This window comes from Megalops cyprinoides, chromosome 2, assembly GCF_013368585.1.
Source record: "Megalops cyprinoides isolate fMegCyp1 chromosome 2, fMegCyp1.pri, whole genome shotgun sequence".
In the NCBI taxonomy this organism is placed as follows: domain Eukaryota; kingdom Metazoa; phylum Chordata; class Actinopteri; order Elopiformes; family Megalopidae; genus Megalops; species Megalops cyprinoides.
In genome coordinates this window covers 61,617,547-61,645,501 of record NC_050584.1, presented here as the reverse complement: position 1 = coordinate 61,645,501, position 27,955 = coordinate 61,617,547, and the positions used below count along the sequence as shown (strand labels likewise).

Sequence of the window (27,955 nt, the reverse complement as noted above, 5' to 3'; positions counted from 1 at the left end):
CAGTCTCGTCTCTTTTGCTTTATCTCCAAACCGTCCAACCCGGGCTGTCCCTCTAATATACTCATTTCTAATCCTGTCCATCCTCGTCACTCCCAGCGCAAATCTTAGCATCTTCAGCTCTGCCGCCTCCAGCTCTGCGTCTTGTCTTTTCGTCAGTGCCACTGTCTCCAAACCATATATAACCTAGCTGGTCTCACTACTGTCTTGTAAACCTTCCCTTTCACTCTTACTGGTACCCTTCTGTCACAAATCACTCCTGACACTCTTCTCCACCCACGCCAGTAGTGTAATGTAATGTAATGCAAAATCTCAGCTACGCACATCGCCCCAGATAACCCCGATTGCTGAGGCAGGAAGTAAATAATAACAAGTGAATAATACATTCATGGAATTAATGGAAGCTCTATGGCAAATGTAATGGATAGATAGTTCTAACTTTTATGACGGAGCACAGGAAGCATACTTACAAGGAGGAAGCAGGATAACACAAATCAAGGCGTCCATCACCCACCCGTTTGCATTTTAATTTACCGACATCCTGTCGTAGCTGTAAACTTGTGAACGGCTTTTATACGGTAATGATAACGCTGGCAACAGTGCAAAAGCGTAAGCAAAACAGCATCTCAATCATGGGCTGGAGGAGCAGCGGATCCCCCATCCGTGCTGCCTGGAGTAATGTGACCTTAGTTTGGCTGATGCAGCAAGATCGGGTCGGCACCGTGGGTCATTAATTTGACGTCCTCTTTGCAAATGTGTAGTGGTGTACTCATTTTTTTAAAGAAGCAAACAAGAAAACAACATCCCTCCCTGCCCCCCCCCCCCCCCCCCCCCCCCCAAAAAAACACAACAGCTTCAGCACTTGACTCATTCATCTCACACAATATAAGGAATAACACAATTCCTTACTGGTATATCCACCTAATTAACCCACTTTAAAATGAAAATAACTGTGATTAATGAACGATTTCTTTGTGAAATTGAATCTGAGCGGGCCGCTCGGGCGGCGTCCCAGCGTGTAAATTGAAAACATGTTTTGCTTACCAAATCCTAATCAATAGCGCTTCAGCGTCACGTTAGCATGTGAATGCCACAGGTCTCAGCTGCAGCTGGTGAATGCGCAGAGCTATGGGGAAACAGCTTCACAGGGTGAGCGTTTAAAGGAATACCGATGCGTAAATACATACAGAGGGATCTTCTAATAAAGAAGAGTCACTCTGGATGAGAGAGTCTGCTTACATGCTCTTCCCTGGAGAGGCTGCGTTGACTTTTGTTGATGTCCCTCCTGCTTCGAGTATAGGCATGCGGTGGTGGCGTGCATCTTTTGCACAGTGCAGCCTTTTCTGAATGCAGTCTAATGCATTCTGTACTGGTGGGGGGGTTGGGGCTGGCTGGGGGGGGGGGGGGGGGGGGGGTGACGATGGCTCAGCACTGCTTGGACCTGTAGGCGCCTGGAAAATGCATTAAAATAGGGTGGTGGGGGTGGGGTGGGGGGGTGATGGGGGGTGTCCATCAAGGCTTTTGAAATGTGCCTGTGGGGGGGTGGGGGGGCGGTTGTGATTCCCTGTGTTCTGCGCCGGTCAGCCGCAGTTCTGCACCGAGGATACTCTCCGCCCGCCTCGCAGAGTCATTGTCTCCCCCCGTTGTTATTGCTTTGCGAATAACTCCTGCGTTCTGTGGATCACCCCTCTGCAGGCGTTTGCCTCGGAGGCCTTCCTACCATTATAATGGGGGGGGGGGGGGGGGGGGGGGGGTCGGGGGTTGGGAGTAGGGGTGCATAGGAATGCTGAAACCACATTAGGGCCCGAAGTCGATCAAGGGGAAATAATGTACTTCTGACCTCGAGGATATTGCTCGTCTGGAGAAAAGGCGCAATTATGTTCAAACAAAGCTCCTCTCCTCCATTCAAACCGCCCCCCAGCCCCCCCCCCCATCCAGCTCCTTATTTTTGATGTTGGCTCCGCTGCATCTAAAAATATCCTGTCAGGGCCATCGTGGGGCTGCAACGTATCTGCAGCCGGCTCCATGATTTCTTTTTTCTTTTTTCTGTTTCTGTTTCTACGTTTCCGATTCAGGATTATGTCATGAACTCCATCGTGTCGAAGCACGGGAGGGAAGAGTATGATTCATTAGTGTCCTCCCTCGGCACTTAGGTAAATGAACCAGTTCACCTTCCTAATAAGGGTGATCAAAAAAAGCTGAATATTCTGCAGGCTTTTGGTTCAAACAGTGGATGAGGGGCGTCTCCTTTGCAATAGTGAGAGTGTTTCCTGTTGTGACTTGCTGTTGTTGTTTCTTTTTCAGAGCATTAGAGCGTCTGGCCTCGTCCTTCTGGAAACCATTCTTTCTGGAGCCCTGCTTCTCTACTTTCCCGTGAGTCTTTGCCTTCTCACCCTCATACTGTTATCCCAACCCCAAGCCCCGATCTGCTCTGGAAACAGGATTATAACTGAACAGGAACTGCGTGTACAACTCTGTGTGTGTGTGAACTTAGTGTTTGTGCATGGCTAGTGTCTTTCCCTATGATCGAGCCAGGCTCCGGTTTTCCGCAGAAGTGAGAACAAGCTCAGACCGAGTGAGTCGGCATGGTTCTGATCACCAGTTACCTAGTTTGGCATCCTTGTGCAGTTGATTCTTCTTTCAATGAAGTGATCCATATAACATGCGGAATGGCTTTCTTTCTGACCGAGGGCGAATTGAAATCGTATGATCAATAAACATAATTAAATCAATAAATAAACAGTGCACAACTGTTAATGAAGGTAAGCATCATGATAATATGAAATTATAGAATACCGATATACATACCGTAAGCATGTATACAAATATACATACGTGTATATGTTGTCGCATCTTATTTGACAGCACCTGAGGCTAACAGTAATTGCAATTTAGTGGCAATTATTGAGAACTATAGGCTTGCGTGACCACGAGGGGTAAATGTAATTAAAATGAACTGATTTAGAGCCAGTAATCAATGCAATTAGCAGAGACAAGGTCCTGGAAAGTAATAATCTTTAAATTGCTGTTCTACTTTAAAGCCTTGGCAGAATCACAGAGAGAGTCCGTCGCAAGGCAAGGCAACATATTAATCCACTTACAAAAGGAGGCTGTAGCCGGTCAGTGAGATAGCTTATCCCTGCATGCCTCAAGCTGGCACAGTGTTGTCCTGCATGTATGAGTTACGAAGGATTTAAAATGATGGATTTAAAATATAATACTGATGGTTTTAAACATATATTGAGTGTCAAATTTTCATTTATACCCAAATGATTAGGCAACAAAGACTATATGATTTTTTTAAAAAGCATACAGGGAATATGCAAATGTTTGCTTTGATGCTCATTGTTTTTAGGACATTAATCTGGTTTTTAGTGGCTATCAGCGATGTCTGGGGTCAGCTCAGGTTCTGCATGTTTTATTTTTCCGTATAGGCTGTCTTGAGTCTGCACAGTTCTGAGCTCCGGCACACAACAGTTCCTCCAAAGCTGAGTACAGTCATTCTCCTTAACTTTGAAATCTAAATATACCTTTTTCTAGGTTGCGCCGTTTTAAATAATTCCAGTGTAGTCTGGTTCCCATGGCACCCCACTTTGTGGAGTAACACGTGCTCCCCCTTTTTTTTTTAACCCTGTCTCTGAAATGTGTCACATACAATAACTCCACTCCCCCGCCAGAAATAAGACCGAGACGGCGAAACCTGCTCTTTGAATTGCGTCTCTGAAGATGACGCGGATCCCTGACTTTCCGTTTGATCCTCGGGTTAGCTTCTCTCCCATCGTTGTCAGCGTCGATCTTCTGGTCGTCTACGTTGTGTAAACCGACAGCCATCAAATTATGCTTTTTTTTGTCGTTCCTTTGAGTTTGACACATATTTTTGGCCAGAAAAAAAAAACAAACAAAAACGCCGTGTCTTGGCACGCCTGACGAACAGGCTCAAATTGGCAAATTAGAGGGCTAACCAGAGTCTTTCAGCTAATTGTTCCCAATTAGGTTATCTCTTGCCACAATCAAATCCTAATTAATGTGTCTCCTCTCGTCTCCCTCCTCTGACTCACTGGAAAACCTTCAGAGCCACTGTAATTCTGTGCCTTCTTCTAAAGTCTGCTGTTTGCCTCAGAGAGGGGGGAAGACTTGAGAAACACAGCTGCAAGTATGGCTTTTCACATATATATTAAAAAAGATACATCTAGACTGGTCCTTTGAAGCTTGAAATTTACCATGCCCACGATAGTGTTATACTGTGTTTATTGTTGTCTTCTGAGTCTGTTCTGTCTTCTCATTCTGCTGTGGTTGTGGTGAGTGTTCAGACTTATGTTTACACATTGTTTCGGTGAAACAACTCGACTGGCAAATTGAGTGATTGATCTACATTTGAGCTGGTGTGTGTGTGTGTGTGTGTGTGTGTGTGTGTGTGTGTGTGTGTGTGTGTGTGTGTGTGTGTGTGCGTGTGTGTGCGTGTGTGTGTGTGTGTGTGTGTGTGTGCAAGGGCGCGTTGTCCTTCAGACTGATTGTCTGCAGGTCTGTTTTGGCCTCTTGTCAGAGATGCAGGACATCTTGCACTGTGGAATCTTGCACTCAAATGAGAATGGACAGACAGACTGGATCTTTTCCTCTCTCTCGCTCTCCGTCTCTCTGACTCCCTATATCTCTCTCTCTCTCTCTTAGTCTCTGTCCCTCTATGTCTCTTCCTCTCTGTTTCTCTATCTCTCTCTTACTCTGTCTCTTTCTGTCTGTCTCTCCTTCCTTGTCTGCCTCTATCTCTTTCTCTACCTTTCTCTCTGTAACTCTTTGTCCCTCTCTGTCTCTTCCTCTCTATCTGTTTCTATCTCTCTCTAACTCCCTTACTCTCTGTCTCTTTCCTTCTGTCTCTATCTATCCCTTGCTGTCTCCCTCTATCTCTCTCTGTACCTCTCTTTCTCACTGCCTGTCCCCCGCTGTCTCTTCCTCTCTATCTGTTTCTGTCTCTCTCTTACTCTCTCTGTCTACTTCTGTCTGTCTCTCCCTCCCTCCCTGTCTCCCTGCATCTCACTACCTTTCTCGCTATTACTCTGTGGCTCTTTGCCTCTTCCTTTATATCTCTCTCTCTACCTCTCTCTCTCACTGTCTCCTCTCTGTCTCTCTCCCTCCCTCTCTCTCTCTCATTGTGTTCTGGGGCTCACGTTGTCTTCCTAGCCCTGCTGGTTCCTTCCCTGCTGGTTTGGTGCCCCCCACCCCCCCAACACCGTCCCACCCTAGGCTGGGCCCCCTCACTTGATTGTGGGGCGGGGGGGGGGGGCTTGTGGGAGTTCTCCGCCCCTGCTCTGCTACCTCCGCTGTCCTCACAGCAAACCCCCACCTCGCTTCCCCCTCCCTCTCCTTCTCCATCGCTCATTCTGGCGTCTTACGCGCCCTCGCCATGTGCGCCGTGCATGATGGGATAGGGGTGAGATCGATGGTTTCCGCAGGGCATGCAGTCACCTCATGCCTCATGCACTCCCACAAGCACTGTCTTATATATATATATGTAAGTCCCCTAGAATGTTGTCTGTGACTCAGGTGGGTTCTTAAGCTAAGCTGGCACGGTGTCTCAGTGAATTCGGAGGCCGGTGAGAGACACGCCGTCGTGGCAGGGCGCATTCTGACCTGTAGGTGGATTTGTTATCACTTTTTTTTCCTGCTTTTTCTGCCAGCCTCAATCTGCTTTCAGTGGGAAACAGGAAAAAAAAAAAAAAAAAAAAAAAGGGCCCTCCAGGTAGAATGCAGCTGTGATCTTTTTTTTTTTTTTTTCAAAAAGTTGCTATTATTAACTTTAACTTTTTCTTTTTTTCTGCAGAATGTTCCTAATAATTGCTGCAAGTTACTCTTAGTACGTTTAGATATTAATGTGGCTGAAGTATTGCCCTTTGTCCCCCGTCATCCACATGCATTGCTCACAGAAAGTTATTCAAGATGTACTGCACAAGTTCTTAGTGCTGAAATGTTTCATTCATTCACGTTGTATAGGAGTAGGTATCTGAAACACAACAGTCCAAAAACAGATATGATAAACACTGTACTTCATTTTAGTAGGTGGCCTGAAAGAGGGTGTTATAAATGATAGATACTGTTACAGCAAACAGCAAACAAGTCCGCAGTTGCCTCAGTAAATATCCAGTTGTATGAATGGAAAACATTGTAATCTATGTAAGTTGCTCTTGATAAGAACATCTGCTAGGTGAGGCTAATGTAATGTAAAAACTATCACATGAAGTGCTGTCAGAATCGTTCTAGTCATGTAGTTGCCCTGTTCAACAAATGTGTTATCACTGAACACATTTCACATAACCAAATCAGATAATTCAGTAAATAGTGACAACCATTGTCCACCTAATTATATTTCCTATATCTAAGTGACATTCCCCCACACACATCGGACTAAACTGGCCAGCCCTGACCTCTGTTATAAGTTGAAAAAAATGCACCAAGAGTTATTGGCAGCCCACTTAGTAAAGGTTTGTTGAAATGCCTTTCACAGTCTGAGAAATGTACTGCCCCCAAAGAACAAGAGGCACGCTAATGTCTGCTGTAGTAATGTAAGAAATGGCTTCAGATGAAACAGCCAACAGCAAAGAATTATGATTGGCGGGCGCCTCTCTCCAATGGCTGGATGGTTGCACCCGCCCCTTTGAAAAGAACATGCCTGGAGAAGTAGGTTTTCCCTGAGGAATTTCTTTTTTTTTTCTCCAAAGAAACTTTATGTTCTGGGATTTTTTTGGTTACTCCTGTAGAAGAAATGTGCTATTTAGAAACGGGTTTGTTCAGACATAATTTTTTGAAATGGCATTAAGTTTTTTTGGGGGTTTTTTGAGGGCACTAGAGACTGAGGCAACTATGAGTAACTTAACTGTCCGCTCAGAAAGTCTGCCCATCTCTGGGTACATCACATGGAATGTTTGTCTTCCATTGGCAAGTAGCCTTTAACTGTTGAGCCAATCAGAAAGCAGGAGGGATGGACCATTAGAACATCCATTTGAAGTAAACAATGGGCAGTGCTGTTAGTATCCTTACTCAAAATTGAGGTGAATTGAAAGTTTAAGTTTTGGTTCAAGTGCTGGGCTTATACATAATTCAAAAACCAAGAGAAGCAGATGGTTAGAATTGCAGTCTGAAATTTACAACTATACAGCTCCCAAACCTGTGGAGCACAATAAATAAGTCAGAAAACAGAAAAAAAATTAAATAAATAAGATTCAGCAATCAGAATTCTGAATTATGGAGCCACAACCCACAAAATAAAGACCATTAAATGCAACAAAGGAAAAAAACCACATTGACACTGTCATCTGAGCTTTTTGAGCTCTTGATTTAGATTCATGTGCAAAGAATTGGCCAAGGCATTTCAATGCCATAGAACAGTAGCCAGGCATCAATACTGATGCCCTTACTATTGGCTAATACTAACACCATTATGCAAAACCCCTCTCAAATCTACCACCCACACCATTTCCCTCAGCCTGTCTGATGATCAGATGTTTAGTCTGACCGTGACTGGTGCTTCCCAGGCACATTTGGCCCAATGGCACGTATGATGCATATTTAAAAACACGCCACGGCCTGTTAAAAATACATCTGCTTATTAATTAATGGGAGGATTGAAAAAGTCACTTTTCCATTTTAAATATTCAGCTGCAAATCTGCAAATGCCATTTTACCATCAAATTATTAACCTTTGGCCTTGGTTTTCACACAGCATTAGCTGAGTTTTTTCAGCAAATAGTAGTATATTTTAACCTCCTACCAGGTACTGCTGGCTTTAAGAAGTGCATCCAATCCCACTGTAATATCTGCTGTCCAACTCCATATATTTATCTTTAGGAAACAATAAAATCCAGAAACAGATTTATGAGGAAATCAAATGTATAAAATGATTATGTTTTTTAAAAAATGGAACACATACATCATGCAAAATTATTGCAGCTAAGTACATGGTAAACCTTGTAGGAAGAGAGGTGATTTTGTAGAGAATTACAGGGTATCAGAAGCCTGCTGATCTGACTGAACTGAATGGCAGAGGCCCCTCATGTCATTAGTGCAGCGCCCCTGGTGGCAGTGGGTGGGGCTGCACTGACTGAGGGGTCCTGGCTCAGAGGAGTCTGTGTGGAATGTAATTTACACCCAGCGCTCTGGGAGAAGAGTGAACCCATTACCCCCCCCAAGCCACGCGCCCCTCCCAGAGGGGAGAGAGGGTGTCACCTTCCCTGGGAAAATAGTCTCATTTCTGCTCTGCCTGATGATGTGCCGCCCTCAGACGGAGGATTTTTTTTCATAGATTAGAAAAGAATGGATGGAGGGAGCGATGAGATGAAAAACAAAAAATAAGGGTAGGCGACAGGGAGGATCAAGCACCTGCCGTCATGTCAGATGGGGTATTGCTGCCTGGGGGGAGGGGGGGGGGGTTGAGGGGGTAGGGGGCGGGTGGGAGCGCCGTTTTGACATCTTTATTTTCCGAAGGCGGTGCGATCGCATTAGCTCATTGCCAGTGGAGACAGCTGGAATAATTATGTAGCAACTTGCGCTGTGCTGGAAGCAACAAGTTGTCTGTCAGCAGCCCCAAACGGCAGGTTTCACTCATACTTGGGGGGGGCTACCCCTCTACACCCCCCCCCCCCCCTCCAAACCCCAATTACTCTCTTCAGCCTCATGTTGGGTTGTGGCCTCCTGTAAACAGCTCTGTTGGGGTAAATCTATCTAAAATGACAATGGAGTAAACTATAATCACTGCCTCTCGTGTCCTTTGGCTAATATTAGAAAATATGAGCTGGCTGGATATTCAGGGCTCTTCACCTGCTTTATCAGTGGGGTACAGAGGGGACAGATGTGCTCCACTTCCTATTGATGACACAATGTGCGAATGTGAACAAACAACAAAAACAAATTCTCAGAACATGGCCGCCAGCTGAGAAGCTCTGCCCTATGTAGCAGGTTCCGTTTGTCTGAAACTCCAAATGTCCTAGCTCCAAAAGTTTGGGATGCCAGTGAAGTGCAGCAGAGTCACCATTTGCCTTTAATCACTGAGAAATTGGGTTATGGAATATCAGGTCAGAGTGCCAAGCAATTATGAAGAATTATGAATTATGAAGAAGTAATCACGAATATTACATTAGCTGGTAGATTAAATTTATTCTTGTTTTTTATGCTATAACAATACCTATAACAATATGATATGTTATTTATGCTTTATGATTTAAGTTCACTCTGGAGGTCAATGATGGTGATACCTTTACAATAAATATTATATTGAGAAAGTATTTTTTTTTAGTTCAATCAATATATTAAAAATATGTTGCAATGTATCACTCTTTGCATTAAGATGCATTTTATAGGAATTTGCTATATATATATATATATATATATATATATATATATATATATTTGGGCTGAACAATGTATTTCTCAGTATATTACAATATATTTCATTTTCCTATGGGTGTGAGAATGACCACTTTTAACTTAGTAATAATTTTTCTGGAAGTTTAAGTAGTAGTGGTATTTGATTTAAACAAATGCTGAGGTGTATAGCCAGTTTTTTGACCTGTGGATGTTATTGTATTCACACAAAGAACTTCAAACCTCAAAAATATCACTTTTTTTTTTTTAAAATCTGAAAGTCTTAAAGTCTTCAGTCAATGAGCTGCGCATGGGTAGGACAGCTAGCGAGGTGGACGTTTGAAGAAGGAAGAGTGAATTCTGGAGAAACAGCATAGCGTGAAAGATTTCCCTCTGTGACACACGCCTGACAGCACCCCACAGTTGAGTGCCCCCTGAAAAGCTGAAAGATTTTTTTTGTGGAGAAAGAAAGATTTGATGCATGTCAGAGAGAGAGAGAGAGAGAGATAGCACGCCACATGAATTCACTTATATTCAGAGCAGCAAGAACAGAGAAGAGGATTAGCTGAAACTGGAGGCTGGGTGATACTCTTATAGCATTTCGATGCTTGACCTTATCTTCATGTGAGAGGGACAGAGGACATCATAGATTTTGCCCGTTAGCCAGACGTGCCGGCGGTTACCATGGTACGGCAGGATTACTCCGGTGAGCAAGGGGAGCGGGTACGGTGATCAGAGTGGGTAACCTCACAAGGCGACGCTGTGGAGTGACCCTTAACCTCACTGACCAGGCACGGTCACTCAAAACTGAATCAACATCAAAAACTCAAGAGGCCCTCCACGGGTACGAACAGGGCCAAGAGCTCTTGTGCAAATGAGGTGACGTGCCATTGCATAAACCCCCAGTGAACAGTGTCGTCTGCTCTACCTCAGGTTTTAATCATACAGATGCACCAGGGCCAGCATAGCACCCTTTCTTCTAACAGCTCAAAATGTCAATTATTTATAGGGTCTTGCAGTACAGCATGAAAATCAGGCGCCTCTCTACCTGATAGGCCACAGTCTCCAGGCATTAGCAACCTTAACCACGGGAAGGCCAATAACAGCGGGACCCAGAGGGTCACAGGGGATTCTGGGTAGGAGGTTATCTCAAGAACGGTAGCTGCTCTCTGAAGACCGTTCCACTCAGCGGGAAGCAGAATAGATTTTTTTTTTTTTTAAATTTCCCTCTTGACTGTTGAGGGCCTCTCGACCCCCTCCGGGGTGCTGTGACTGTAATGTCCCTTTGACAAGGTGTCCCCATTGACTGAGAGGACCGTACGACCTTGTGCTCTCTCTGAAGTGGCGGGGCAGGGGGTGGGGGGAGAGGCGGGGGCCCCCTGTTCAGGTTAAGCACCACACACTGACCCCAGAAGGTGAAGGCTGCACCCTGGCAACATAAACCCATGGCTCTGCTCTTTCTTCCACCTCAGATCTTCAGTTTTTCATTTAAAAAAGATTGGGTCATATCAAACGTGTGTATGTGTGTGTGTGTCTCTTGATGTGTGTGTGTGTGTGTGTGTGTATGTGTATGTATGCGTGTGTGTGTGTGTATGTGTGTGTGTGTGTGTGTGTGTGTGTATTATTATCAATGTAACAAAATGAACAGTGATTTGAGTATTCCCATTTTATGTTTGAAAACGGACTGTGAGAATACTCCATCAGATCTTTACGTCAAATTACAATATTATTAATAAATATAACATTGTTATGGTTTTGTATCAATAGTGTATTTGTATCGAATTGCATCAATCGGTTTCAATAATGAACAGGATCACTACGTTACAGGTCATCTGGCGTAATCATAGACAGTTGTCCCTGTTGATCACCAGTGTCACTGTTCTCTCTTCTCTCAAACTCACAACCTCCATTTGCTACCATAGCCTATGACACACACAGTATGTATTTTTTACAAAAAAAAGTCAAGCAAAGTTTCAGAATGAATGTGGGACAGGTGAAAACCTGATGTTTCTTTTTTTTGTGTTTCATCTGAACACTTAATTACAAATTTTGATTAGATATTAAATTAATGCAGGTGATTCAGTCAGAATGGTGAAATGCTGAGTACCTGGAGCACATGGTCATCTGTGTTAATTTGGCACAGAAAATGACTGATCTGATTATATGAAGGGCTTGGAAGAAACAACATCCAGAAACATCCCCTCATACCTCTAGTGATAACACATCCATTCATTTGGAATTGAAATTCCCAGTGTTTATTATTATCAAATGTTGATCTAAACTTGTGCTTTATCACTTAAAAAAAGAAACTTGAATCATTAAATTACACCGCTAGGGTTTCCTTTTTCAGTATTATCAGTTAAACCCCTAAAAATGCAGCAGCGTGGCATATTAGCAACGAGCAGGATTCATAACTGAATGGTTAGATTCCTCACTAGGGCACTGCTGCTATACCCCTGGGCAGTGCACTTAACCCACAAGTGCCTCAGTGCTGTATAAATGGATAACATTGAAACCTACGTAAGTCACTCTGGAAAAGAGCGTCTGCTAAATGGCAATGACGTAATATAATGTAAATACGCAAGCGTTACGTATGTGATGCTGCAGAGGTCCTTCCAGCTTGTGCTGCAGATCGCTCCGGCTTTGGTGTGCTGTTGAGCAAAGGTGTGGAGACACTCTGGCATTAGCTCATCCTTGTGCAGCGTTTTACAGCGAGTCTGGCGCCAATCTCAGAAGGACCCCCTCGGGGGTTCCCACTTGTCTTCTTACGCCCATGTACCGTTCCCCGAGGCACTCGAAAGGGGTTTAACTCAAGTGGTCGCGACGGCCGACTCACCACCCCCCCCGCCTCCCCGCCCCCTCTGCCCACCCCTGCGCGCCGCCCGTGCAGGGAACGGACGACATGACGCCTTTAACTCCAGCCTCCGCGATTTTCCCGCCCACGCCGAAGCTCAGCAGAGGCTTCAGATGAATTGCGCAGTTCAGGTCAATAGGCATTAGCATCAGCGTGTCTCTCTCTCTCTTTCTCTCTGTGGGAATTTATACTCTCTTTGACTGCCGGGGTAGCGTGTGTGTACGCGCGATTCCCGTCGCGGTTGTGAATGTGTAAGAGATATAATCTCCAGCTCACCTTAAACCTGCTTCGACCCCGGAACCGCCAGCTCTGTATTCACCGCGGTAAAATAATCCGGGCGGAATTATAAGTGGTCCAGACGGAGCTCAGGAAAAACAGGCCGCCGGCGCCCGATCAATAACATCGGCCTCCAGTCCTGACCTTGACTGGATGAGCGCGGCCCTTTAATCAATTCTTGTAGTTTTCTGTAACTGTTTATCACATCGATTGCTATCGTCTCATTTGCATGTTTATTGTCTGCAGATTACTAGCGGCCGGGTGTTTGTTTGTTGGGAGAGGGCTGTACTTTCTGAGGCCAGGCTGATGGAAGTGCACAATGGGTAGCTAGCTTTAATTTCATTCTTTAGTCGCATCTGTGTCTGCCATCATTGCATCTGATTAATCCTTGGCAAGATTACTTTGCATTATTGGCATTTAGCAGACTTACATAGGTTGCAGTTTTTTGCGGTTTAAGTACTTTGCCCAAGGGTACAACTGCTGTGCCCTGTGGGGAATTGAAGCAGCAACCTTTCGGTTACGAGCCCTGCTCCTTAACCACTGTGCTACACTGCCGCCCTGAGGTATCGCCGGGACTGGCCCCTCTGCAGTGATGTAGTCACCTTACATCTCCCTTCACGAGTGTGACTGAACCAGACAAGATATGACTGGGACTGGCGCCTTTGTGATGTAATCACTACATCAACCAATGATAATCTCCCCCCGTCTCTTGGTGATTCCAAACGCAGAGCCCTGTGTGTCTGGCTTGCAGCTGCTGGTCGAAGCTCTGTCTGCGGCAGCAAGGCTGTACTAGGCTGTACTAGGCTGTACTAAACAGCCTGATATGACAAATGACAATGTGATGACCTTTGATACTATTAAAAAAAAAAAGGGGGGGCGGGGGGTGGGGTGGTGGTGGTGGGGGCTCTAATGTGAGATTTAATGAGCCCGTCTCTGTGAGAATGAATAACACAGCTCAGCCTCGTTCTGGTTTGTCGGTGTCACGGCAACCTGCAAGGACTCCACGCTTAACGAACACCAAGACTGAATCTTACAGTATCCCATATCCAGGCTTCCACTGTCACATGGCACATCATTAGTTAAGAGGCAGAAATCGAGTAGGAATGCTTATAATTGTATGAGGGGCTTCAAGGTGTGAGAAACTACAATACCCATAATTCCCTTTTCTAAAATAAAGTCTGGCTTACCATCAGCCACCCTCCCGTAGACATCTCTGGTGGGTATAGGTGGCCTACAGAACTTTTGATCACCTGCTGTGACCGTTTTCAAACTGATCCAGGATGATGCTGTAAAAAGCCGATGTCATTCGGCCGGGCGCATCTACAGACCTCAGCCTTCTCTCGTGAGAGGCAAGGCCAAAGCAGTGATGTAGCTTCCTTCGGCCAACGTCTTCTTTCATTTTTTCCTAATCCCCCAAAATGAAAAGCGTCTGGAGTCCCGCCGTTTTACGTCTTTCCTCCCTGGTTTATTGTTTATTTCCTTTCTCCGAGGTTCCTGGTACAGTGTGGCCCAGATGCAGACACCGCATTCAGGACCATCTCTGCATTGTTACGAGCCAGTCATTAGTGCTCTTCCCCAGCGCCGGCTCTTTCAGAGACTCTTTAATAGCCTTGTGATTCAGATGCAACGACCAGAGAGCCCCAGCTAACGTGCGCAGAGCGGAAAAGAAGTCAGTCGCGTTGTCAGAGGGAGAGATGCATATTATGTACACATATTTAGATTCTCGCTGTGCTTTCGAGCGTTGCGTGTGCGTGCGTTTTTTTTTTTTTCATGCGTGTAAGGTCACCTTTGTGCCACTTTGTGGCGTTCCAGATTGTAAATCTGAACTCATGTGTTTTCCCCTTCAGGCAAGCCACTTCTGTACAAGGCATTTCAAAAGCAATCCGCTGCAAAGGGCAGCGGTACCATCAAGGGCTGTCCCCGTTGTGTTTGACTGGGTGCATTTTCACCGCATGGCACACTCAGCCGTTCCTTCACGCTTTCACCACGAGTCATTACAAGAATATTGTTTTCGGGGATCTTTGGAGCTGTTCGCTTCACAGTAAGCAAATCGTTTACCGTACGTGGTCGTGCTTCCTGCCTCATTAGAAGAGTTTGTTCTGGCTTCTCCCTCTCCGTGAAAAGGCAGGCCACTGACATGCGGTAGCTGGAGCCAGAGATAGTAAGCAGGCACTGGTGAAACGTACAGGGCCTTATGGGCCTCGGAGGTTTGCTATGTTCCTCCACTACACTCTGTTTCTGTAACTAACATGAGTTATTATTCATGTGTACCTGACTCAATGGTAATCGTTCTTGAACATGCACACTGTTTTTATATAATAGCTGATGAAATGTTCATTATTGCCATTCTGATATCATGTTGGTTTCAACGTGGGGAAAAAATAGAAGAAGAACACTTGCCTTTCAACTCTTGCTAGGTCATGCCAGTAGGAATACCAGCTACGCCAATGTGTTTACTTTCTTTTTTTTTGTTACTAGTCCCTACACTGCTGCTTGTGTTGAAAGGGCAGCCTAAAGCCTAGTCCACGTTAATGCGAAGGTAGCTGTCAGCCCGAGAGGAGGCCTTTGATCAGAGGACCTCATCGGATCCTCTCTTCAGCCATGGGGAGGAACCGAGAAGAGGTGCCCCATGCCAGTGGTGGGGGTGGCAGTGTAGCATAGTGGCTAAGGAGCAGGACTCGTAACCGAAAGGTTGCAGGCTCGAATCCCCACAGGGGCACTGCTGCTGTACCCTTGGGCAAGGTACCTAACCCATAATTGCCTCAGTGAATATCCAGCTGTATAAATGGATAACACTGTAAAAACCTGTAACTGATGTAAGTCACTCTGGATAAGAGTGTCTGCTAAATGCCAATAATAATGTAAGGTCAGGTTTTAGTGGATGGGGGCTAACTCAACTGTGGCCAACAGCTCTAGTGAATCCCCCCCCCCCCCCACATGTTGTGGGGAGAGAAGTGCAGTGCATGCGACCATCACTCTCAGACCCTGAGGACTGAAGTCGCCGCTTCCACAGTGCCCAGGCCCTCTCTCTCCCATTCTCATCCAGGCAGGAACTGCATGTGGAGTCCTGCGTTAGCCTCACGACTGCGACCTCAGGGATCGAAAATGACGTAACACAGACTTATCTAGACGTACGTATCAAATCTACTGGTGCGGATGCGTGATTCATGTAGGACTGCGACATTATAACCCCCCCCCCCCCCCCCCCCCCCACCCCAACCATTGTCTCTCCCCTCACCCCTCTATCCTTCTCCCCCTCCCTTTTCTCTTTCCCCAGTTTTATTTCATTTGAGGCTTTTGATTTTGTCGGGGACATGAATGGCACAACTAATTGTGTATTGTAAGGCTTTAAATTGCGGTATTTGAACTAATGTTCCAACATGCACATTTAATTGAGTCACTCTAGCAGTACATCACCTGCGTTGGCCTTGTTCGGGGTTTCTTTGTTCAAACCGTTGGCCTATGACATTCTCTTGGTTCTGTTACTCGTTGTCCCTCTGATTCTACTCTGATATTCTATTATCCTACTGTCCATTGTGGTATCATTCTATTACGCCCTACTTTAGGTTGAGAAGAAGATTTAAAAAAATAAATAAATAAACGAATGAAATTACGTAATCGGACGGTTGCTTTGAAAGAAACTACCGGCATGTGAAAAGATGCAGGGGATAGAAGGACTTCCTGGGCTGTTGCGCAAGATGAAAGTCACTCTTTTTTTTTCTTCTTTTTTTTCTTTGTGTCCATTTTGTGTCCGCCTTGGTGGAAGCTCCTTTGTGCCTTAATGGAGCCCCCCCCCCCTCAGCGCTACAGGCACGTGTTCTCTCCCCGTTATGTTCATGCATGAGGGAAGGGCAGGCTCAGCCACAGGGGGGCGGGGCCGCGGGAAGGCAGCAGATGACAGTGTCGGCAGGAAGGCACCTCCTCCACAGGAACTGCATCCCCATCTCCGCGTGGGACAAAACTGTGTCAGCGACACCCACGGTGAAGAAGCAAAAAAAAAGCACCAAAACAACAACAAAAAAGTCACCCTCAAAGTCACGGATGCAGACTCACAATTTACCTCATGGCTGAGCATCACATTTTTTGGAAAGCATTGCTGGCAGGCTGATCCTGTGGCGGGACTTCGGATTTGACTTTCAGTGTGAATCTGAGACTTTTGAGGAGTGGTTGCACAACCCCACAATTCACCTCTTCTTATCCCAAGCTAATGAACCAGATTCTCATTGAAGCTCTAGTTTAGATGCGGAGCACAAGGTTTCGGTAAATTACATTACATTACATGACATGACATTACAGTCATGTAGCGGATGCTGTTATCCAGAGCGATTTCCAGCACAAAAGAACAGAAGTGTATCCACTTAAGTTGAACGAGCAACAGTGTCAGACCAGGCTAACAACACTCCCAGACCATTGAGTGTGGGCATAACACTATTGAAGCCCTACCACATTGAAGCCCTTGTGTCACCACACTAGACAGCCTCGAAAGGGAAGCCATGGATATGACCATACATCAGCCACTAGATTACAGAATCGACAACACTTTTCGATACTACACGTAAAACAAACAGCAAGGAATACAGGTAATACAAGTTGCAGGTGTTAGGGGGTGGAGATTGAGGGTGTTTGAGGGTGTAATCTGCTGGAGCCAGTGGCCTTCAGCGTGGAGGCCCGAGGCACACTCCAGGGAGAGGCGCGAGTATTGGTAATGGCCCTGATGGTATTGATGTCCTCTCGGAGGTATACGGTAACGCCGGGCGTCTCTCAGGACGATGCTGCTGAATTCCCAGCACTTAGCATCGATTATTAATGGAGGGGAGAGAGATCCGCTCCCAGTTGAGCCGGTGCTCCCACTTGACGCAGCCCGGCATATGCTTAGACATGCTAGGGCCCCCCGATTCCCCCCCCCCCATCCAGTGTTGACGCTCCAAAGTGCTGTCTAAGAAAGCTGGGCCAGGACTAATGAGCTCTCAGGAACCCGAGACGGGGGAGATCTGCTTTCGGAAGGAGAGCAGAGGTACCAAAGGGAAAACATCTGAAATCTTGTATTTCAGCGTTGCAGCAGAGATATAATCTCCTTCTGGGCACAGGGTGTAGGCCTGAGCAATGGCCAGGGTAAAGAGGAGAACATTCCATGTTCGCACCTCTGCAGTCCTGCCACAGTGTGTGTGTGTGAGCCAGGATCGTTTCATTGGGTCAGAGCTGATATGGATTTGCTACAGGATGAGGTGGATTGATCTATCACCCAACCCCCCCCACCCCCCCCCCCTCCACTTACCCACAATCCACCTCTTCTAATCCAAAGTGCCAGAGGGTTCCATTCTTTTAAATCTTCGGTATGATCTGGCTGGAGATCAAACCTCCTGTAGTTCTGGAATCAGGGAGGACAAGGGAAAGGGTGAATTTGTCCAGTTCCAAAAAATGTCAGAGGGTGGGGGGTCTAAATTCTTTAATATGAGGTCTAAGGAATAGCTCAGGAGTTGAGTCACCAAGAGGTGATAAGTTTACCACAGGATTTATGTTCTTGATTTTGGTTAGGGCTGGATCTGGAGGTGTGAACTGCGCTACAAATAACGACAGTACAGTCATCACACAGTGACTCCACCCATAAAGTGGTTCCGGAAGCCTCCGTTTCCTGTCACCACCAGAAAGAAGCACCATGGCTATACTCTGCATTTTCCAAGACGGTACTCAGCATATTTTTGGCAAATACCAAGAGGCAGGACCCTGTTAGGACTTTGGACAGATGGCTCAATCGATGGGTTCGTTTATCACAACAAATTTGGCCCTGTCCAATGGCCAAACGTCGAGTGCTCGAAATGTTGGCAGCACAGTTGCAGATATAGACCATTTGAGCTGCACGTGTGTATGAACTTGCATGACTGTGTGTGAGAGCACTGAGTCAAGTGTCAGCCAGAGGGAAGTGACCTGAGTGTAAATGACAGGCACCCAGAAAAAAAAGGGGGGAACCAGACCCCATGCGTTGATGTCTCTCTCCTCTTCCCCGTCACCTGGACGCCGGCCAGCCAGCGAGAGAAAACGAGGGTCGGTGTTAGGAGGCGGAGGACGAGCTTGGCATCCTCGCAGGCCTCTCGTTTTCAGCGTAGGGCTCATGTATATATAGCTCCGAGACCTGCGAGTCACTGATCTCCGCTGCCCGGGGCCCCCATGGGATCCCCTCCATGCGTCATTGCGCAGCACAGCCCTCGCCTCTCGCTGGTAAAACATTCATGAGGAGCTTCTCTTACAGAGGCAAGTCTTATCATTAAGATGTTCTGCTCTCCGCTAACATTTGGGGAAGGGGGGGCGGTGGGGGAGGATTTGAGGCAGATAGAACAAAAATATTATTAATACTGTAATATAAGAACAGTTTTTTTCTGTGGTTGTGTTGTCTTATGTTTGTAGGTTTTAGTTTTGGCGTGGCTGCTGGTCAGCAGGACATTCTTGAAGCATCGCTGAAGGTGCGTGGAAGTATGCAGAGCTGTAGCTTTCGCTGCATCCAAGCTCCTCTCTGTCCAGCGAACAGCGGTCTCATTTAGCGGATATTCTCGCGGCGTCTCTCTGGTGTTGAGATCTGGCTTATCAACCCAGCGCCCTCGAGGGCCGTGAGCAAGTCCACAAGCTCGTCTCCCAGCTGGCCACTTAATCACCTTATTCGGGCTGTTGGTTGCCTTGGCTCTGGGTTTCAAGGAGAGCTGGAAAATATGATGGGTTCCAGGCCCTCGGGGGACCTCAGTCGAGCAACGCGGCGCTAAATGATCGGCGTGCTGCGTCCTCCGTGATTTTACCATGGCGAGTGTTTGCACCCCCACCCCCCTTGGGTTGCCTCTATCCCCAGACTGGCACAGACCCACGGAGTAAAAAAAAAAAAAAATGTTTGGATGGCTGCTTTCGAGAAGCCACCGCGGGAAAATATTAATGCCTTCGTTAATCGGATTAACGTCAAATCCTGTTGGGAAATCACGGCGCATCTGCAATGCACAGATAGTTGTATGGCCTCGGCTGTTTTCTTTTATGTTTAAACGGCTTGCTGCGTTCGCGCGTTTCGGCGGGCGTAATTTGCATAGTTTACTGTCGCTTAATACCCCTGTGATCCGAGCCGATGGCTCCTGTCACGTGCTTGGGCCATAGGTTTGTACGTGGCCTTGTTTTTTTTTCAGCGGCTGGCGTGAGGTTCTGGAAGTTTCTGTGCCTGTCTCTAAGATTCAGAGTTGTTAAAGATTTTTTTTATTGTGACTCAGTGCCAAAACCTTGGTGGATGTCAAATCGAATCAAATCAAGCTAACTTCATTTGTTATAGCACATTTTTACAATTCAGACAGTCACAAAGCGCCATGCTAATAGCACCGGGGATTTTCCCGAGGGAATGAGGAACAGAGGTGTAGCATAGTGGGTAAGGAGCAGGACTTGTAACCGAAAGGTTGCTGGTTTGATTCCCTGCTGCAGCACTGCTGTTGTACCCTTGGGCAATTGCCTCAGAAAATATCCAGCTATATAAATACATAACATTGTAGAAAAAAGAAAAAACTAACCGATGTAAGTTGCTCTACCAATAATGTAATGTAATATAACACAGAGAGACCTATGCCAAAAAAATTATTACCCTGGTAAAAGGTGGTTGAAAGACTCTGGAAAAACAGTGGTGATGCAAGCAATGGGATAGAATATGAAAGGCATCAGTTCACTGCAGCAGTTCCATTTCCATCTGTTTGTGGTGTTTTTCTTTCCTGGGGATGATGAGTTTCACTAGAAAGGAAACAGTGCCAGCCATGTGCTGTTACATGTTTAAGATGCTGTTGGTTTGCACTTGTACATTCAACCTCTGCCAGGATGCCACCATCTTATGCAAGAACCTTATTGGCTGCATCTATGATAACCACATGACCTGTTCTAAATTTGACCAATTCTGTCTCTTTTTGAGAAATGCTTTGGATGTCTGTCATTAAATGTCAACATAAGATGATGATACTCACGATATTGATGGGTAAGGGTTGTGTGTGTGGGGGGGGGGGGGGGTATTTGGTGGAATATGATTTTGTTCACCAGGTGGGGTAGGGTTGCTAGGGTTCGTTTTGGGGTCAGGAGTCTATTTTGTTATTTACAAAGGCAAGGTTCTTATCAGCATCTGGTTACCATTAAGAGAGTCAAATAGCTTGTGTCAACACATTCCATACTGCAAGCTTTTGTTTTGTTTAGTTTACAAAAATGACCAATTCCTTTGTTTTATTCATTCAAATACACAGCAGTAATGGTCATCAACCACAAGCCATTTACATTCCTGGATAATTACTGACCCAGTTCAGGTTAAGCACTTTACCGAAGGGTATAACAGCAATGGCCCACCTGAGAGTTGAACCTGGGTTATGGACAATATCTCTCACCTCAGTGTTGGTAAGAACAGGAATAAGCTGTCCCAACACATTTTTTTCAGACTCTCCAAAAATTGTGACTGCTCAATTTGTCGATGGGCTGTTCAAATTTTTGCATCCAGGAGGGGCCTCCGGTGTCAAATTACCACGGCTAATATTTGTTGTGTAAGTGTTACCGTAGGTGCGCCGTTATTGGTGGCTAAGAACTTAATTATGACAAAGCAATTCCTAACTCCGAACATTCAGAGATTAATCTCTGCAGAAGAGTTTTCGTAATTAATCCAATATTCCTCCGTCCTGAGGAATGTACGCCCCGGCTTTATTTGATTACAGAAAATGAATATTTCCCTGTTTGCCTGTGGCAAGTGCGTGGGGGGGGGGGGGTGACAGATGTGTTGATGGCTTCCCGGAGGCACGGGCACACAGGCACCGCTGTTTGTCTCTTTTTTTTTTTTCCAATTTACGGAGCCGTTCCTGCCGCCTACCTCGGTTTTTTCGCGCATGATTGGAAAGTCAGATGGAGCCGAGGGTGGCCGGGACGCTGCCGACTGCCTCGATGAGGAAACAGAACCACTCTTTTTTTTTTTTTTTTGGGGGGGGGTGTTTTCCTCAGGTGACAAGAGGAGGACGGGGGTGTGCCTTTTGACCTTGAGAAAAATCAGTCGGTTTGACCGTGACGGTGTCGGGGGCGTCGTCGTGTTGCAATCGCGGCGCCCACGAGCGTCGGTGCTCTGCGGTGAGGCAGGTATTACCTCAGAGCGAGGGGAGCGAGGGGTGGGTGGGGGTTCTGAGTCAGACTGTCTAATTAACAGCTTTAGCTTTTTTTTCTCTCATCCCTCAGTGGAGCTGTAAATGAAACAGTGGGATTGTGCTGCAGACGACCTCATCTGTGCACACTGTCCTTAAACACTGCGCTATCGCCGGGCCTATTCCTGTTCAATGTCTGCACACGAACGCTGCTGATACCGTAAAAAATGGGGCCTGTATATAAAAGAATGGGGGCCTGTGTAGTTCTTTTCCCAGTGCATGTTTGGAAAATGGATGATTGTGTCAGGAACCGAAAAGCACATATAAGCAACATTAAAAGTGCATCTGTGTTTGCCCGTCTGAATCGGCAAACTTTGCATCTGTGCGAATCACACTTGGAGTAGTGGTCTATTTTAGCGGGAGGGCCGTCCTTTTGAAAATACCAACTGTCTCTGAATCTATGACTGACGATTACAAATTCTGTTCTTTTTGCCTGAGTCGTTTGAGTCGTGCCGGAGTGGACAAAATAGCTGGCCTACTCAGCTCCCGCCTCACGCATTCCTCATGCATTCCTTCCACGGTGTAACAGCCTGCCTTTTATTTTGTCCTGCCCCTTTAAGCGTTCTTAAACTTTGCTGTACGTTTGTTCAGTGTGTGATGCAAAACTGCGTAAAATGTTGGGAAGTTGTACTACTTTTCCTTTGGGATGCTGCGTGTACAAAAAGAACTGTGACAGAACCACGAAAGTGGGCTGTTATCTGTAATTCCACCAATTCATTTTTAAACCACCGAGGCGCACCGCCGTTCTACGCAGGTCTCGTCATTTCTTTATTGTCTCAACACCCACTTACAAGCTAGCGGAGTCACATATTTTCCCAGTCTTCCTCACTTCACTGCCATTACTGTGGAGGCAGCAAAAGGTTCTCCAGCTAAAAAGGACTTACCACAATGCGATCATTTTCCCTAGTCCAGCTATTTGTAGCAGAGCTGATTGAATGTTGTTCCGTGTGTATTTTAGCTCCTGCTCAGAACTTCTGATTCGTCAGCATTCTGGCGGCGGGGGTGTATCGCATGGGTCCGTGTAGGCCCAGCCTGCACGGTAGCTTTCCTCATAAAGAGCCCCGCGTGGGTGTCAAAACAAGGCGAGGAATGGGATGGAATTCATCTCTGAGCTTCTGCTCTTTTCACTGGGAAACCGAATCCAAGGCGCATAATTACACAACTGTGATGATCTGATCTTGGGATTTATTCAAATGTTGTATTTACTGCCACACTGTAAATGTTCAATTTGAAATCATCTAAATATTTTACATTAATTATATAAGGTTCATTAGGTCCTGCCACATATCTTAGATTCATGTTCTTTTTTTTTTTTTTGCTGACATAGTGTTTACGTGCCTCTTACTTTCAGCCATATGTTGGGTTTATAGGATGTATATATTAATTTTTTGCTGATGTTCACATAAAAGATGTTTGTGTGAAATTTCAGCAAAGGTGTAAAAGAGAAATACATTAGTGAAGTATCCACCTATATAGTCGAAGACATCTGTCGCTACAAGATGTAGGAACGTCATGATTATGATTATTATACGATAGCTATTTTGTGAGCCCATCTCTTTGAGGGCAATAATGGGCCTTGGTTTCACTCAGAACATATGAACATGTATGGAACAGAGGAAAAATGAAGAGGCAACCAGTGTCACATTCTGTAATTCACTTTACTTTGACACTAAAGAAATACTACATTGCCAGAAAAGTTGATTGCAAATTCGGAATGGAGGTTTGTGTCAACAACACTGTACACGGTATCACAGTATTAACCCCTGTGAGTGTCTCCTTCCATTAAGTGATTTACATTATGGCAAAGGTCTGTACTCCAGTTTGACCTTTGTGTGCACATTAGGTCCCAATGCGTAGCTGTAGTGATGTCACACAGAGAGCGAGAGATTTGTGTTAACTGAAGTGAACAGGAAACGACTCCTAATGAATCTTTCAAGGTAGCTGGCTTTGCTGCTGCATGTATAACTCATAAGACAACTTATTCATTTATTCAGATGAAAAGCAAAGAGACACTTTTGCCTCACAGCTATATGTATATGTAGCTATATATATATATATATATATATATATATATATATATATATATATATATATATATATATATATTTAGCTGTGAGGCAAACTTTTGGGTTACAGGCCCTGCACTTGGTAAAGTATATAAACATGTATGTACAGTACGCCCTGCTGGTAGTAACCTTGTTCTATAGTATAGTATATAGTATAGTATAGTATTTATATATACATTTATATGCACATACTACTAAGGTTACTACCAGCAGGGCCTGTAACCCAAGAGTTTGATTCCGGTTCGATTCGACCTCTATGTGGGGCTCTGCTGTTTTGTCCTTGGGCTAGAGACTTAACCCAAATTCCCTCAGCAAGTATCCAGTCTGTAAAGTGGTGATATGTAAGCTATGTAGGTTTCTCTGGATTAGAGGATCTGCTGAGTGGAAAATGTCATTGCATACACAGCTACAGGTTTTTCCTCTCTAATGCAAGGTCATAGAGAACAAAGATTGCTAATATTGCATTACAGTATTGGCATTTTAGCAGACATTCTTATCCAGAGCAACTTATGTATGTTGCAATTTTTACATGTGATCTATTTATACAGCTGGATATTTACTGAGGCAATTGTGGGTGAAGTACCTTGCCCAAGGGTATAGCAGCAGTGCCCTAGCAGGGAATCAAACCAGCAACCTTTCGGTTATGAGCCCTGCTCCTTACCACAATGCTACACTACCACCCCTAATATGATGATGACATAATGATGTGATTGAGATGATATGATGTATGATTTTTTTCTGTAGGTGGTGATATTATACTTCCAGCCCAGCGTGTTCCGCTGCATCCTGCTACGATGGGTTCGGCTCCTGGGATTCGCCACGGTTTACGGAACCGTGACTCTCAAACTGTACAGGTACGTTTTCCCCCTTAATCTTCTCCCCTCCCGGGTGTCCCCTGGGGGATTGCACTAATGGGCCACATGTCAATGAAGAGCAGCCAAGATCTGGATCAAGTTGTCAGAGAGGCATCGCAACAATACTAAAAACATTACCCTGCTGAATTATTGAGGGGTTTCTGTATTGCCAACAGCACCGCAGCCATGCTATCTGTCCTGACGTACCAAAGGATATTGGACAGTAAAGACATCTGAAGAGTTTATTTTTTATTCTTTTTGCATTATTGACTGGCTGTATGGCGGACTGTTCGTACCTGTCATTGTTCACAGTACAGACGTGCTGTAGGTAGGCAGAGACAGTTTGGCAATGAAAGAGAGCCTTGGATACACTGCTAGGGATTGTCACCTGCGCTGTGCTGTGGGAATTGTACTGTAATTATTCCCTCTTGTAGTCCTTCCACCTTAGTCAACAGAAATGTGCGGCCAAAGATAATTGTGCATTTTAGCGTCCTCCCGGGGACGGGGTAGAGAATTGGAGTTTGTTGCGGTTCTTTTTTTTCTGCAGCACTGTATCCGCTATGGGATACACCACCCACTCGCGGTTCACTGCAGTTTCCTGTTGGTCCAGAGCTCTGCTCTGTTCAGACCACTGGAGCGTCTTGTGTTAATTCTCTGCTCTCGGTTCTCGGAACGGGGTCTGATACTCCGAGAGAATGGGAGGTTAAAGAATGTGTAATCTTCTGTGATTGGCTCAGGTGTCCAATGTAACGGGCATGTGCCAGTTGTAAATGATGTAAATGTGTATGTTTTTTAAATGAAGACAAATGCAGCTTGCACAGAAGACTTGTCAGAGCTTCCTGACTGATGGACATGGCTATTACTGATTTTGGATGATATTTTAAATTCTGTTTTTATTCAGTTATAGAGAATATGAAGTAACTAGTATTTTTTGGTATGATTTGATGCCCAATATTACTTGATTTCACAGAAACTGAGGTACAGTCTGTGTGCTTTGTACACTTCCTTCTTTATTGTGTAATGATAACCTGGAACTGCCAATGTGGCGGACTTTGCTATTGGCCAATTCCGGGCTCCCAAAGCAGGATGCAAAGAGAGAAAGAGAGAAAAGGGACCAGTGCTTGGCAAGAGACTCAATCAATCAATCAATCAATCAATCAGTTAGTCAGTCAATCAGTTCAATAAGTAAAATTTTACTTTTTATAGCACTCTTAAATGGATTCTCACAGAGTGCGTGCATAACAGGGAAACAATACCGTTATATGGGATATAGTATGAGCTGGATGGAAAAGGAGAGCAGTGACATATACAATGGCAGCAGAGAACAACTAATCTAACCTGGCTTCTCTTGAAAAGGCGGATATGCATTTGCCTGGTTTATGAACTGAGAAATACTCAGATGCAGCACCTTAGAATTAAATGCAGTAAGGTTTGTGATTTAATATTTGCTCCTACCAGGATGAAAACCATGAAAAAACACTAAGCATAAAATCGTGAGGGGGGGGGGGGGGGAGTGGAATGTTTCCCCTTGATCTCCTAATTGCAATCAAAGATAAACTTCAAGAGAAAATCCAGATTGCAGAAAGAAAGGAAGAGAGAGAGAGAAAAAGAAAGAAGAGAGAGAGAAAGGGAGGGTGGGAGAGAGAGAGAGAGAGAGAGAGAGAGAGAGAGAGGGAGGGTGGGAGAGGAAGAGAGAGAGAGAGAGAGAGAGAGAGAGGGAGAGGAAGAGAGAGAGAGAGAAAAGGAGGGTGGGGGAAAGAGAGAGAGATAGCACCGGAGAAAAACTAACCGACTGCAATCTTTCTCTGAAGAGGCGACTCGGATCCTTCCTTTGAGGTTGGGGTTACAGACAGGCAGCAGGCCTGCTGAGTGAAAAAGCCACAGAGTGGAACTGAAGGAGCCGATGGATAATTCAGCAGGCTGTCGGTCTGCCTGTCACAGGGGGTGGGGTGGGGTGGGGCAGGGGGGTTACTGGAATGGTGTCACACGGCGAGGGGGGGATGGGGGTGGCAGGATTTTGGATACTGAGACAAAAAGATCTCCCGGGCCCGTTCTGTTCTGCGGTCTCTCCCCCAGCCCCGGGGGTAGGGTTTGCCTTGACAGAACAGTAACGGGTCTGCATGAGTGAGCAAGAGGCCCGCACTGTTTCCGAGCAGCGCCCCCGCTTCCTCTCTGAAGGACTCTGTCAGAATGGTATTGTCACATTTCCGCCACGCTGAGATTTGTCTCATTCCTTTATGACTTTTTTTTTGAACACCCTCCACTCGTGGCATCTAAAATCACTGTGATCCCATCTGTACTGCAGCGGTACCCTTCTCCCAGAGCAGTTGGGAGGGGTGGGGTTTGTGCCTCTAATTATGTGTGAAATTAAAAAGGTGCAGGAATGGAGGCCAACAGTGTCCCACATCGCTCCTCTCAGAGGTGAAAACCCGTTGAAAAAGATTCACAGCCATGTTAAGCGAGACAAAGGGTTTACAGTTAAAGGGTAAAACAAATAGTTAGGGGCACTTAGGTGGAACTGGCGGTAATGAATTGCATTTTATTTGATGGCCACAGATTGGTGGGGGGGGGGGGGGGGTGGGCAAGGAGGGCTGTGTGCCATGTGGTGGGGGTGCGTGGGAGTGGGCAAAAAACCACACGGGGGGTAGGGCTGCAAGGACACGAGGGGGGAGACGCTAGGCCACCGGTGCAGGCAGCAAAGAGCAGATAATGAGACAGCATCCTTAAGGATGGGGCTGTAGAGAAGTGTGGCGGAGGGCTGGTGTCGGGCAGAAATGTCAAGGAGGCCCGATGATCCTTAATTAAGCAGGGGAAGATGAATTTCCGAAGGGCTAATCTGGGAGCCGAAGCCGGGGGGCCTCCTAGGTTAAAGTTAACACTCGCCCGAGATCAATTTTTGATAGACCCTCATTAAGGGATCCTGGGAGCTCTTTATCAATGTAACGCCCACGTGGGGGCGGACATAATTTAACATGAAAGGGAGATTCACAGCGACCGCATAATGAAGGGGGGGGGTTATCCTGTTGCGGGATTGCTTTTTGAAGGGTCTCGTGTCTCTGGTGGCCCCAGCTGCCGCTCCATTTAGAACAGATTAAACAAACGCAGCGAGGTCTACGGCTGCGGTCGCAGTGAGCCATCAGCAGGTGCCCCTCCCCTGCCTGTAACAGCCCTGTGGGGTCATTTTCTCCACACATTATCACAGGCCCTCGCTGGCTGTAAATCTCACAGTCTCCTTCAAATGAGACAGTTTATCACACCAAAAAAAGTAACAATCCATCCTAAATATGACTTGGTATTGTGGTGGTAATCATGATGGCAACAATAAAAGTCATGATAATGATGATAAAAAAATCATAATTATGATGATAAAAATAATGAAGGCAACAA

The 27,955-nt window shown here is 45.8% G+C and overlaps 1 protein-coding gene across 2 annotated transcripts in view; it reads left to right on the top strand.

The window, feature by feature from the left end:
- gpr158a (G protein-coupled receptor 158a) overlaps nucleotides 1-27,955 on the top strand; it is a 78,872-nt gene that overhangs the window by 38,247 nt on the left and 12,670 nt on the right. For both annotated transcript variants that reach the window (XM_036521806.1, XM_036521805.1), the window contains exons 5-6: nucleotides 2,302-2,370; nucleotides 24,459-24,568. In XM_036521806.1, coding sequence (XP_036377699.1) covers nucleotides 2,302-2,370; nucleotides 24,459-24,568 — 179 coding nt within the window. The remainder of the gene's footprint in view (nucleotides 1-2,301; nucleotides 2,371-24,458; nucleotides 24,569-27,955) is intronic.